Source organism: Nestor notabilis, unplaced genomic scaffold (genome assembly GCF_000696875.1).
Source record: "Nestor notabilis isolate BGI_N333 unplaced genomic scaffold, ASM69687v1 scaffold26378, whole genome shotgun sequence".
Classification (NCBI taxonomy): Eukaryota; Metazoa; Chordata; class Aves; order Psittaciformes; family Psittacidae; genus Nestor; species Nestor notabilis.
Genome location: NW_009939086.1, coordinates 1,505 through 13,519, shown reverse-complemented (window position 1 = coordinate 13,519; position 12,015 = coordinate 1,505). Strand labels below are relative to the sequence as shown.

At 43.2% G+C, this 12,015-nt stretch overlaps 1 protein-coding gene across 1 annotated transcript in view; it reads right to left on the bottom strand.

Annotated features, from left to right (window-relative positions):
* Positions 1-2,623: 2,623 nt before the first annotated feature.
* LSG1 (large 60S subunit nuclear export GTPase 1) overlaps positions 2,624-12,015 on the bottom strand; it is a 10,882-nt gene continuing 1,490 nt past the window's right edge. Inside the window, exons 3-12 of the mRNA XM_010019689.1 lie at positions 11,752-11,838; positions 10,414-10,474; positions 9,522-9,698; positions 8,087-8,509; positions 7,682-7,783; positions 6,487-6,630; positions 6,055-6,178; positions 5,326-5,405; positions 4,512-4,685; positions 2,624-3,174 (exon numbers count right to left, since the gene is read on the bottom strand). Coding sequence (XP_010017991.1) covers positions 2,995-3,174; positions 4,512-4,685; positions 5,326-5,405; positions 6,055-6,178; positions 6,487-6,630; positions 7,682-7,783; positions 8,087-8,509; positions 9,522-9,659 — 1,365 coding nt within the window. The 5' untranslated portion in view covers positions 9,660-9,698; positions 10,414-10,474; positions 11,752-11,838 and the 3' untranslated portion in view covers positions 2,624-2,994. The remainder of the gene's footprint in view (positions 3,175-4,511; positions 4,686-5,325; positions 5,406-6,054; positions 6,179-6,486; positions 6,631-7,681; positions 7,784-8,086; positions 8,510-9,521; positions 9,699-10,413; positions 10,475-11,751; positions 11,839-12,015) is intronic.

The following is a 12,015-nucleotide window of genomic DNA, read 5'->3' as shown; positions in this document are numbered from 1 at the left end:
GGCCCCCGGAGGGGGTGGGGAGGGCGCCAGGGGTCTCCCCCCCCAGCCACATGGAGCCATGCCCACACCTGGATGCTGAGCTCGATGCTGAGCAACACCCCAGTGGTGTTGAAGATGTGGCCCAGGGAGCTTCCATACAGGATGCAGAGGACAGATACCTACCACCAACCATCCCCAGGCACCCGCAGGACAGGTTGGAGTTCCAACCCAAACCACTCTTCTATGATTCTGCTGCAGGTATCAGTGCAGCAGGCAACTACATCAGCCAGGAAAAGGAACTGCTTGCATTAGAAGGAAAAGCTCCCTAAAAAGGGGAGGCACACAGCTGGGATGTCAAATGTGCTGCAGATCCCAAAGAACAGACTGGAGCTCATTGCAGCCTGCACACTCACTCCACACACGCAAGGCACTTTTAAGTAAACAGAACTCAAAAATGGAAAATTGCCTCCTGTAGAAAGCAGCACGAGTAGCAGAGAAGCTCATTCAACAGGTGGCCAGGGCAAAGCACAATGTCTTCTTTGTGAAGGCTCCTCACAACAGAGCAGTCCCCACATTGCCTCATGCCTTGCCAGCTGCTTGTATGCACTGTACTGAGCTGTCAACACAGCCCAGCTGGCATTCTGCAGCAAGGGTAGGGCAGAGCAGTGCTGCTCAGCAACAGACCAAACCACCAGAGGAAAGCATTAATTCAATCATGGCCCTCACCTATTACCTAGGTTTGCCCACTGCTCAACAGCAGCATAAAATATTAGCAAGCTTTTAGGTCCACAGCTCTTGCCTGTGGTCCTCCTCCTATTGAGGCAAGAGTCCTTTAGCACAGCAAGGAGTAGGGTGCAATTCACAGAACTGAGCAAACACTATTTGCTTGGTTGTATTTACGTTATCCTCTATTCACTCACACACGCTGCAAGTGGTTTGGCAGGTCTTGTGGCCAAAGGTTTCTGCAAGAAACAAGCAAGAGCTGTTCCAAGTCTCAGGCCCTGGAGATTTCTCTTACTGCCTAGATTTGGAAGGGTCTACAGCAGGACACCATGTGTCCAGCAAGGAGGTTCATGGAGACCCAGCTGGCAGGAAGAGGCAAAGAATGCAAAAGAAGAAAACTCAGGTACATGCAACATCAGCTAACAGTTTGAAATGCTTTGAAAGGAGAGAAACAGAATAGAAAAAATATTTCAGAACCTCAATAAGGGACTCTCCAATTTCAGTTTGACAGGTAATACCTTCACACAGGACACAACAAAAAGAAATGGGAGCTTCTTAACAATCAGGCCCCTAAAGTATTATAAGGTACAAAGGCAGGAACTGTCTCTCCAAGGAGGGTGGGGAAGTCTCATCAGAGACCAACGTGACTAGGGCACAACCTCTTCAGGAAACAAAGGCAAAGATCACCTTCTCCAGAAGAACCAGATTAAACAGTCTTTCCTGAGAAACTACTTTCTGCTATGGTACACTGACTTAAAACACCAGTGACCATATTCATTCAGTATAATTATGCTTTAGTTGTACAGGTGGCAGGGAGATATCTTCTCTCCAGTGATGTAATTAAGAACTTCAGAGTAGGGACTGCAGGGGAAGCAGGAGCCAAGGTGAGAGCTCACTGTGAGGGTGGTGAGACACTGGCACAGGTTGCCCAGAGAAGCTGTGGCTGCCCCATCCCCGGCAGTGTTCAAGGCCAGGTTGGATGGGTCTTTGAGCAACCTGGTCTAGTGGAAGGTGTCCCTGCCCATGGCAGGGGGGTTGGAACTGGGTGAGCTTTAAGGTTCCATCCAATCCGAACCAGTCTATGACCCTCTGCATACATACTGCAAACAGTACAAGCACACAAAGGGTCACAAATACCAGCGTGGTTGCACATCCCACATTTGCTGTGTCTTTGCTCAGCAGTTGCTTTCATCTCTCCATCCACACACAGGGCCTGGAAAGCACAAAATTACAAGGCAGCAATCCCTTTTTTAGTATCAGAGACCACCATCATCTGTTAGTTTGCCTCACCACCTAAAAACAAAACACAATTTGTCTTTGTGAGCCTTTCCAGTCCTATTATTACTCCCCATGTGCTTGACTAGGAATGAACACCACTCACCAAGTGCACATTTTCTCAGGAGGGTAACCAAGGAATAAATCTCACTTAAGTCTGACCCAAAGTAAGTACAGTGTTTTTAGAGTCAAATACTAATTAGTTTCAGAGACAGTTAAAATCTGCTATTATAACACTTCCGTGACTAGGTCAGTGCAACAGAACATGACACCATATAGGAAGTAAAATCACAAATATATTTAAGGACAAATTAGCACCAGATTTTTGGCCAGTCACACAAAGCTTATGTTTTAAAATACCAACAGGAAGTCACACAGAAAAACAACTAACACCAGCTCAGTGTGAAGGACATAAAAGCAGCATTTTCCTTGCGCAGTGTGCTGTGCTCTACCTTGAGCTGTGAAATAGGGAGTGGTTTCAGTACCAGATTGTACAGAATAGGGCTGGTGTAGCAGAGAAGGAAGAGGGAAATAAAGATCCTTTTACTGCATTTTTCACCACAGTGTAGTATTCTGACAAATCAACAAGCTTAAAAAGAATAATGAGCAACAGAGTCACAAAGTGTAACAAACATCACTCATTGAAATTCAAATGTTCCAAAATTTTAGTCAGTTTTACAGGTCTTTTCTTGATCCCAGCTGCTACAAAATACATCCTTTATGGAAGGAAAAAACATCTCCACACAGTTCCATCTGTTCCCATTGAAAGGATGTTTCAGCAGCAGGCAAACGCCTGAGCTGGCTTCCAGATAACACTAGCAGCCAGGTCTCTTTTGCTCTCAGAAGGGATGAGCTCAACTATCAGAGCCCAGTCTCATCCCCTGCCGAGGACAATCCATAGCATGGAGCTCTCAGGTGAGCTAGCGATGCCCACTTATCCTTCTCCCACCCCCCTCAGTTCAGGCCTGTAGGACAGCATAGTCCCTGCCCTGGAAAGGCCAGACACCAGTGCCACAGCTAAGCCTCCAGGTGCTTAGTGATCCTGCGGATTTTCTCCTTCTTGTTCCTGTTTCCATGTTTTTTCCAGGGCTTTCCTACAACATTTCCAGGATTGGGTGTAGCCACCGGCACAAGGCCGCCGCTGGGCCAGTATCCCATTGCAGCCCGGACCCCTTTCACGAGGGCACGAACGTTCTCCTGGAAGAGGAGACAATCATCAGTGACTGTGAGAAGATACTTAACCACAAGGAACTGACATGTTAATAAAACCAGATACAGACAAGCTCAAACCCATTAAGACCTGCTCAGCCTCATCTCCAGAGCTGCAGGAAAGGTCACATCACACAGCTGAGTTAAAGCCTGTCAATGCGCTCCAGTTCTGTCTGCAGCTATGCCTCACTGCGCCAGGTCCTCAGCTTCCACCGCTGCAAGCACAGACAGAGCACTGACGAGACACCGAGCTCCGACAGACATGAGCTATGGCACCAGGATTGATTCTCACAGTCCCTGCACGCAACAAAATTGGCTTTGCAATTAAATCTGGTGTCTGTGAAAGCCAGAGACTAAAATAACTTGCTCAAGTCTGGAGCGTGGGTAGCACTGCCAGGGCTCTCAGCTCAAGCCAGCACTTTGGGCAGCCAGAGGAAGAGTCTGGTAATCCCAAAAATTCTCTTCAGGTCATAGTTTCTGAAACAGCTCACTAGGTTTTGGGTTTTTTAAGAGAGCCTGAATTCTTGTTTTCAAAATGCTTGGCTATCTTTAGCTGTGCTAAAACAAATACTGTTCATATCCAGCTAACCAAACAGAATGGATCATGCTACCTATGACCCAGCCTCTTCACTACTAAACACCCTGTTATGATCCTTGTCAGTTATGCAGACTTAATCAGTTGTGGATTTGACATTTCATTATGAGTCACTAACAGTTTTTTCTGCAGTGTACAAGCAAAACAGATCCCTGTGGGACCTAACAAGAAGCATACAACTTAAGAAAAATTCCCTTTTTCCATTTCAATTAGATTTTACATCAGTTTGCGTTCTTTTCATCTCATTTCAGGTTTTGAGTCAAAACAACCACATAATACTAAATCAGTTGTCTTAAAGAAGCTTATCACATCCCCTAAATATGTCATCTCAAGAAAGGAAGGTTAGTTTGAAGGACCTGTTAGTCCAAAACCATGTTCCTGGTAGGTTGTTGTGTCACACCACCCTCCTTCCTTGTCTTTCCTCCTAGTCACTCTCCCGATCGCTCAAGATTGATGTCAGGCCCATGATGACAGGTGTCACCTTGCTGACCTTTTAAAAAAATCAACTATGTCTTCCACATTAGCTGTCTTTCAGTCACCCGGGACATTCCCAGTGACTTAGGGGATAATAAAAAGAACAGAGAGGTTTCGGGTAGAAATTACATGCAGCATGTAACACCTTTAACTCAAGCCAGCACCCCTCCATCTTCAAAGCTGTATGTTTTCCAGTAACTATGACACACCAGTGCTGCAATAAGAATTCCTGGAATAAGACTCCTCCAGAACTTACCTGGTGGAAAAATGTTTTGTCCACCACATTTTCAATTTGTTTTGCTTTGGTATTCTTCTCAGGCTTCACCTGTCCATTGGCCTGTACAGTTCTGCCCTCTGGGCACCTTCGACGCTGGTGCTGAAAACCATTTGGGTCGATGCCAGGAGGTGGATGGCAATATAACAGCTTCCCCTGTGAAAGCAATGGGATACAGTTATTACAAGAAAACCCAACCCCAAAAAACTCAGAGATACATAGAGATACACAATGCCAAACCCAAGAAGGGCCCTGGAAGTCCAGGTGCTCACACTTTATTTCTCCTTCCAGGCAACAATTGGCTTTGACTTTTAAGTTACTGTTCCACCTCTACTTCAAAGCACCATTTCCAGCTGCAATGTCCAGCTACAAACAATATTGTGCAAAACTCTGAGGAGTACTGGAGGATCCTATTAAGAAATACTCAACAATTAGTTGCTAAGAGATGCTGTAGAAGCATGCAGCATTACAACACTACAGTCCTTAGTGCCAAATACTCGTCTAACTATACAATATGGGTTTGTTTCCTGAATATCTGCTGCCTGTTTTAGAGACACAACTTATTTAGCTGACGCCATATTTTTAAACTTTTTAAAACATCTTTTTAATATTAAGCAGCTTTAGAAGTTCCATTTACTATTTTAAAACATTAAAATATCCCAATTTAAAGAATATTTTGATATATGGTGGTTTTATCTGGAGAAACAGAATTAATCTACTGTGCTCCTCATGCTCTAGTGAAACCTTCAATTTGCCTCCTAGCAGGAGAGAAAACCCAGATACAGGAAGCACTTACACTGACATAGTCTTTTAACACATATCGAGCTGATCTTGGCTGGTCTGGCTGTCCATGAGCTGTCATAAAGCCTCTCATATCTGGAAACCAAATCCAAAGTACATTCTGTGTCAGTACAACCAGAGAATTAGTAATGTTGTTCTCTGCTGTCTAACTGCATGTTTATATCCGTTCTCAAAAACAAGCCCCCCAAAAAAACCAAAACCCCAAAACTCCCTTAGAAAGAAGCTTCTGCTGAGGAAAGCAGGGAAAAATGAGAACTTGCTGACTGTAGAGGTACTGCAGAAGCATCCTAATCTGAAATGAGCTGACATCTCCCCACCACCAGAAAACCAGCTCAGTTTTTATTTTTGTTTTAAGGCTGGAGAAGATTGACTGTCTCAGAGAATCAAACAAGGGAGATAATCCTTCACTGTATTCTTCAAAGTCTAATTCAAGACAGAGTTGATGGAAGGTATCTAAAAGGATGAGAGCATCACACTGCACAGACTGGCAGGGCACTTCAACATCCTCAACACAATTACATCATCTGTCTGACAAAACTGGCAAAGTACCACTGCAACAAACACATAAGATTAGCTGTTAACAAAGGTCCTTCCCGAGAGGAGGGCAAATCCTAATGGAGAGGTTCAATGCATGACAAACGTGAGTTGGGCCTAACTTTAAATAGTTCTCCTAAGGACCGTGCCCACAGCATAGGCAGTACATTTTCAAGGTATCATCACTCACATCCATATGCTGTCAGCAACTCTTCTGCAGTTGGCTTTCGATCTGGATCCTCATCTTCCCTTGGCCTTATGATATTTATTCCATAGGCTGCTTCCAAAACGTTTCGTGGGATATGCTGGCAAACGTCAGCTAGTGAAGGAAACCACCTGGTTGATTTTCAGCTACACAAATAACCTGGCCCCAGTCATTCCAAGAGCGTACATGAAGAATGACTTTCAGGTTTTGTTGCAAACCAGATCAACGTCAGTCTGACAAAACAAACTTGAAATGAGATGGTGAAACACCAACACAGCAGGGCTGGTTTATCCACTGTCTGTCCCTCCGCCCTCAACACATGAGCATGTATGCCCCTAGCAGGGCTGGAACATGCTACATTGCATACTCCTGATCCAGCACTTGCAGACAATCTCACAAACCCCATGCAAAGGATATTAGAGAGATAGGCGGGACATGGTCCCTCATCTGGTCTATAGGCAGAATTCCAGAACAAATCATTTCTGCCTTGGTAGAGATGAAAGATGGCATCACTAGACCAGGGCAATCACAAAGACACAGGCCAGGCTCCACATATAGGGTCTACACAATAAATAACCAATTAGTTCACCAAGGCAAGTCAATGTCCATGGAGGAAAAAGGAACAAAAAAATCAAATGCAGAGAAGAAACATGGATGCAAATGAGAACAAGCATAAATCCTGCCAACACAGACATCTGCCCTGCTGGCCTCAGCCAATGAACTAAGGAAATAGTAGAATCACAGAATAGTTTGGGTTAGAAAGGACCTTAAGATCACCTAGTTCCAACCCCCCTGCCATGGGCAGAGACACCTCGCACTAAACCATGTTGCCCAAGGCTCTGTCCAACCTGGCCTTGAACACTGGCAGGGATGGAGCATTCACCACTTCTATGGGCAGTCTGTTCCAGTGCCTCACCACCCTCACAGTAAAGAACTTCTTCCTTATATCTAACCTGAACTTAACCCCTGTTTAAGTTTTAAGAAATCTGATGTGGAAGACAGCAGCGCTTCCAAAGTTCATAAATAAAGTGCCCAGATGGGGGCAGCAAGATCTTCAGCTATCCAATCTGGCGGGAGAGAAGAAAGCACTCCAGAAACCCTCAGACCTTTTGAAACAGGTAGGAGATTGAACAAGTAGAAATCCCACAATGCTCATTATAGCACTGGAGTTGCTACCTCAAAATTAAAGAGTTTGATCAATATGAAAACAGTAGCATAACTAGACTTCCTCACAGCAATGACTCTGGACAAGGAGAACGGTTTGAAGGCTTGACCTTAAGCTATTCAGAGGAGGACTAATTTTTCAGAGGTGGTGTTGAAAAACAGAGGGCTAAACTACCTAAATAAAATCAGGAGATGCAATATACCTCCCATTGCAGGGCAGCTCTCATGAGCAACTCTCAGACTGTAGCAACAGTTTGGAAGCAAGAACTAAAATTCAAAAACCACATACATCAAGCCCACCTCTCTCCAACCTACTCTGCTGGGCATTGTTCAGGTTGGCAAACAGGGTTCTCAGTTGCACGTGGTTGCAACTAGTTCACAATGAAGCACTCTTCCACTGGGGAAAAAAACAAGTAATAAAAAGTTCAATGCTCTTTGTTAGCAATACCTGAAAGTGTTTTGTACGACCTGGTGTAGCAGACACTGACACCTTCTTATTTCCAAGGATTGTGTTGATGGTTGAACTTTTGCCAACATTAGGGTAACCCACCTAAATGATAAAGAAGTCGAATGGTAACAATGATATCAGGCAGGGCAATGCCAAAAGACTGGCAGAGCTCTGACACAAAAGTACTTTAATAAAATGTACTAAAAGAACTAAGGCAAGCAGTGGGGAACACTGAGCTCCAGGAACTTCAGAATTAATCTTTGTATAAAACTTCAGTAACTTGTGCTTGCTAATTTTTTTATACTTACAGGAAGCCAGGCTACAGGTGGAATTTTTCCCATGGAAGGCATATGGAATTAAAACTTAGATTAAGCAAGTTCCATTTAAGCACAAAGTCCAACTCACCAGTCCAACATTTACTTCCCCATCCTTCACCCTTGGTCCATTGTGCATGGTTTTGAATATCTCCAGCAGCTCATTTCTCTGTACCAGATGGCTGAAGTTCCTGATATTCCTGTTCTGCTCCTGCACTATATGCTGCACTTCAGCACCATCAGTCCTGCTTTCCATCCTCTCTGGAGCAATAGCATTTACTTTGTCCCCACCTTCATCTTCAGAACAGGTTTGCCAGGCCTCCTCTTCATCATCTTCACAGTCCTCATATTCATCACTACTGTCATCATCACTATCAAGAACTTGGTTTACAGTTTGCAAAGAATTGCCTGGAGATGTGTTTTCTGCACTATCTTGTGCTTTGTCACCTTCTCGACTGGAGCTTTCATCCTGAGAATCACCTGGGTCCTCTGCTACATCTTCAGCATCTAGTTCCTGTGTGAACAGTATTTCATAGGTAAAATGCAAAGACAAGACTAAGTCTTGCTGCTGACTGCAGGTGCTGCAGCACCGTCCACTGTGTTTTCATCAGCAGATCCCAAAGACTGACAACTCACTGCTTAAATCACAGTTTTTTTAAGGGTCTTAAGTAAGATGTAAAAAAAATTAGCCTGTTTAAGAAGAATGACAAAAAACATTCCAAGAGGGATTGTTAGCCAACAGTTCGCATTCAAAAACAAAGACCTTTTCATAACAACAGTATTTTGACCTTTCTTTCCCCAAAAGAAAACACAATCAACACTTTAAATCAATCTGTAAAAAGATTTTATCCAACAGCTGTAAAGCAGCTGAACAGATTAGGTATTTTTGAAGGGAGAAATGGGATATTCTACAGCTGAGTGACAATGGCTGTAACAGATGAACCCAGTAAAACCTGGAAGTGGCATGTACTGATAACATGTTAACTTGAGGCAGCAGCAGGGTTAGTTCCAGTGGGCAAAGAAAGGCCTCAGGTATTTTAGGCTCTCCAAGTAACACCTCCCCTCCCTAGGAGAAAAAGATCCTGTGTACAGATAACCACTAGATAACCACGTCCCTCACAGCGTCCCTCTTGGAAAGGAGTAGACTCCTTTCTTTCAATAAGTCAAGGGTTTGCAAACAGATCTACAAGGGATGTTTCTGTAGCTATTCAGCAGCAACCTCAAGGAACAGTTACATTTAGTTCAGCATTACTTATCCAGTCAATAATCTTGAAAGAGAAATTGTAAGCACTACAGTGACCAAAGGGTGTACCATTTTGTTGACAATTCTACTGTACTCACTTTTGGTCCTGAATCAATCAATAAAGTACTGTTTATAGCCATACAGGTTGTTAAAATAATGCTTCCCTGAGATAAGGACTGTGTCTTTCCTAGAAAGGTGAGCAGGTATATCACAAGGATAACTACAAAGGAAGTTATCAGAGGCAGCCAGCACATACCCAGTTTGAACTGGTCACCCACAGTACCTTTGTTTCTCCAGACAGCCGTTTGCACTCTGCCAAAGCCGACCAGAACACCACCTTAACGCCCTCTTTCTCAAAGAACTGTGCCCAAGCAGCCCGCTGCTCCTTACTCAGCAAATCTGCTTTGTTTATCAGGATCATGTTCTCCTTGTCATTGCTGACTTCCTTAACATAACTTTCCTGAAGAAAACAAGAGAAAGATCAGTTTGTACTCTGGTTTAGACTCCTCCTCTCCCCAAGGTGATATAAAAGCAGCAGGGCAAGTTACCCCATCCAGCTCTACACCAGTGATAGCTAAGCTTACCGTCCCCTGGGCTAGATGGAACTGGTGTTTAGCAGCCAGCTACAAGAACAAATCAGAGCATACAACTATAGCAATACAGGCTGTTTCTGGCCACCAATGCCAACACCTTGTCTGCTTAAAGCTATGACAAGATATTAATCAGCATCTCACAGCAGGAACTCCTGAGATGAGTTATTTGAGCAATTTCATTAACTCACTGATGCACAGTGTTCTAATTATTAGTAAGTTGTCACTTCAATAATTATTGATCCTCCAATTTCAGTGCAGTAATCCTCATCCATTTTTATTCCACCATGCTTTTAAATAGGACAATTCCTTTAAGTGCAGAGAATTCTAGTGAGTAACGAGGAGCAATGTAATATTTGTAATATAATATCGCAGAACTGCCTCTAAATCCCCAACACTCCATGTGAAATATCAAAAAACATTGCAGAAATATAATTCAATACTAGAATACTTGTATAAATAAATAATATATCCAGTTAGGCACAATAGAAGAACAACTTTAAGGTGGTTGAATGTATTAAACAAAAATAAAACACACAAACTGTAAGAAATAAAATGAAGCCAATATTCAAGCGATTTACTTACCAGATCTTGGCATCTAAACAGAAGGGGATTTCTAGCATCTACTATCTGGACTACGATATCACTGCAAAGATAAAAGAAAGCCATATAAACTTTTCCCCTCCTTTTGAAAAAAAGAGTAGTTTGACTACAGACACTTCCATTAGAAGTCTCCAGGCAGATAATTTTGCTTGCACATACTGATTCTATTTTCTTTGACAGGGATTTCTGTTAACTCAGGACAGCTTCAGAAAATCACAGGTTGAATTAAAGAATTTCAAGCTTCACTAGGCACTTGGCTACATATAAAAAATACACAAAAAAATTCAATACCCCCTCAAGGGAGTCATTTAATAAGCCACATGGGTACAAAGAGGTACTGAACAGTTCCAGAAATTCCAAGATCAACACGAGAGAAAGCTGACACCATGGTAGTGGGATGGGATACAGAGAAGTTACTGCATCACGCTTCTGGGAGCTCATCTGAAGCAAACACAAGAGAAGGCTGACAAAATATCAAATTACCTGGCAAGGTAAGAGACTGGAAAATTTTTGTTTGATTCCGAGACAACATTCTCACTCCACATGAAATAAAAAAGCTCCAACAAGAGCAGAAAGGCACTAATAACATATTCCAGCCCCCTCAAAACACACATGTTCACACTGTACATAGCGATACCCTATACAGGATGCTCCTGAACCAGCTCTGTCCCAGCCAAAGGCCCAGCAGCACCCAGCACAAAGCTACTTCTGTGAAAGGGCCAGGTCACCATGACCTCACGGGTGAAGTATTTTTCAATTTTAGAAAAATCAGATGAGATGATCTCAAACTTAATTACTAGTGAAATTTAATGCCCCAGTTAGATTAACAAACCAGATAGCACTCTTATTGTATTACAGCTCTGCAGAGCAAACAAAGCTATTTCTGTGATATGACAGGCTTTTGTCTTTTGTGTGCTGCTACAATTTCTCTGCATGGCGAGAGGCCAAGGACCGAGAGGTTCTTTCTTTCCTAACATGAATTTAGCTGATCTCTCTTGCCTCCTGCCCCTGAATGTCAGGCTGCAGCTGTGTGGCTGATAGAGGGGAAAGGGTTAATTTGGCAGAAGACCTCCAAGACACATTCTCAGAAGAGGCCTCCCACACAGAGTTACTGAAGAGGCCAAGAGCAGCAGCATCTGAAAAGCCATCACAGATCAGACTGTGATCACTTTAAAACAAAATCACTTCAGTCCTGATAGAAAATCATTACTAACTGTAATCGTTTTTCCTGTGCTCAGACACTTGAACCTTGACTCAGAAGCTTTAACTCGAGAAAACACATTAAACATCACTTAAAAAACAGAAAAAGATATACCTTACCTTCTTTCAATGACTCTCCAAAGCTGACGCCAAAATTCCAAGTTACGTTCAAATGGGGTTAGAATTAACTTTTTTTCTTCCTCAAGGCTAAAGAAAAACAGAAAAAAAGATCCTATTTGGCCCATGTCAGGCAATAAGCACACCATCAGTTCTTCCTTAGGTCCGGAAGGCTTTAGTTTCAGAGACATCTATCAAATCAGACTCATATATAGGTACTATTTCTGCTAACTTTGCAAACAGATCTAGCACCTGGGTAAACTGGTG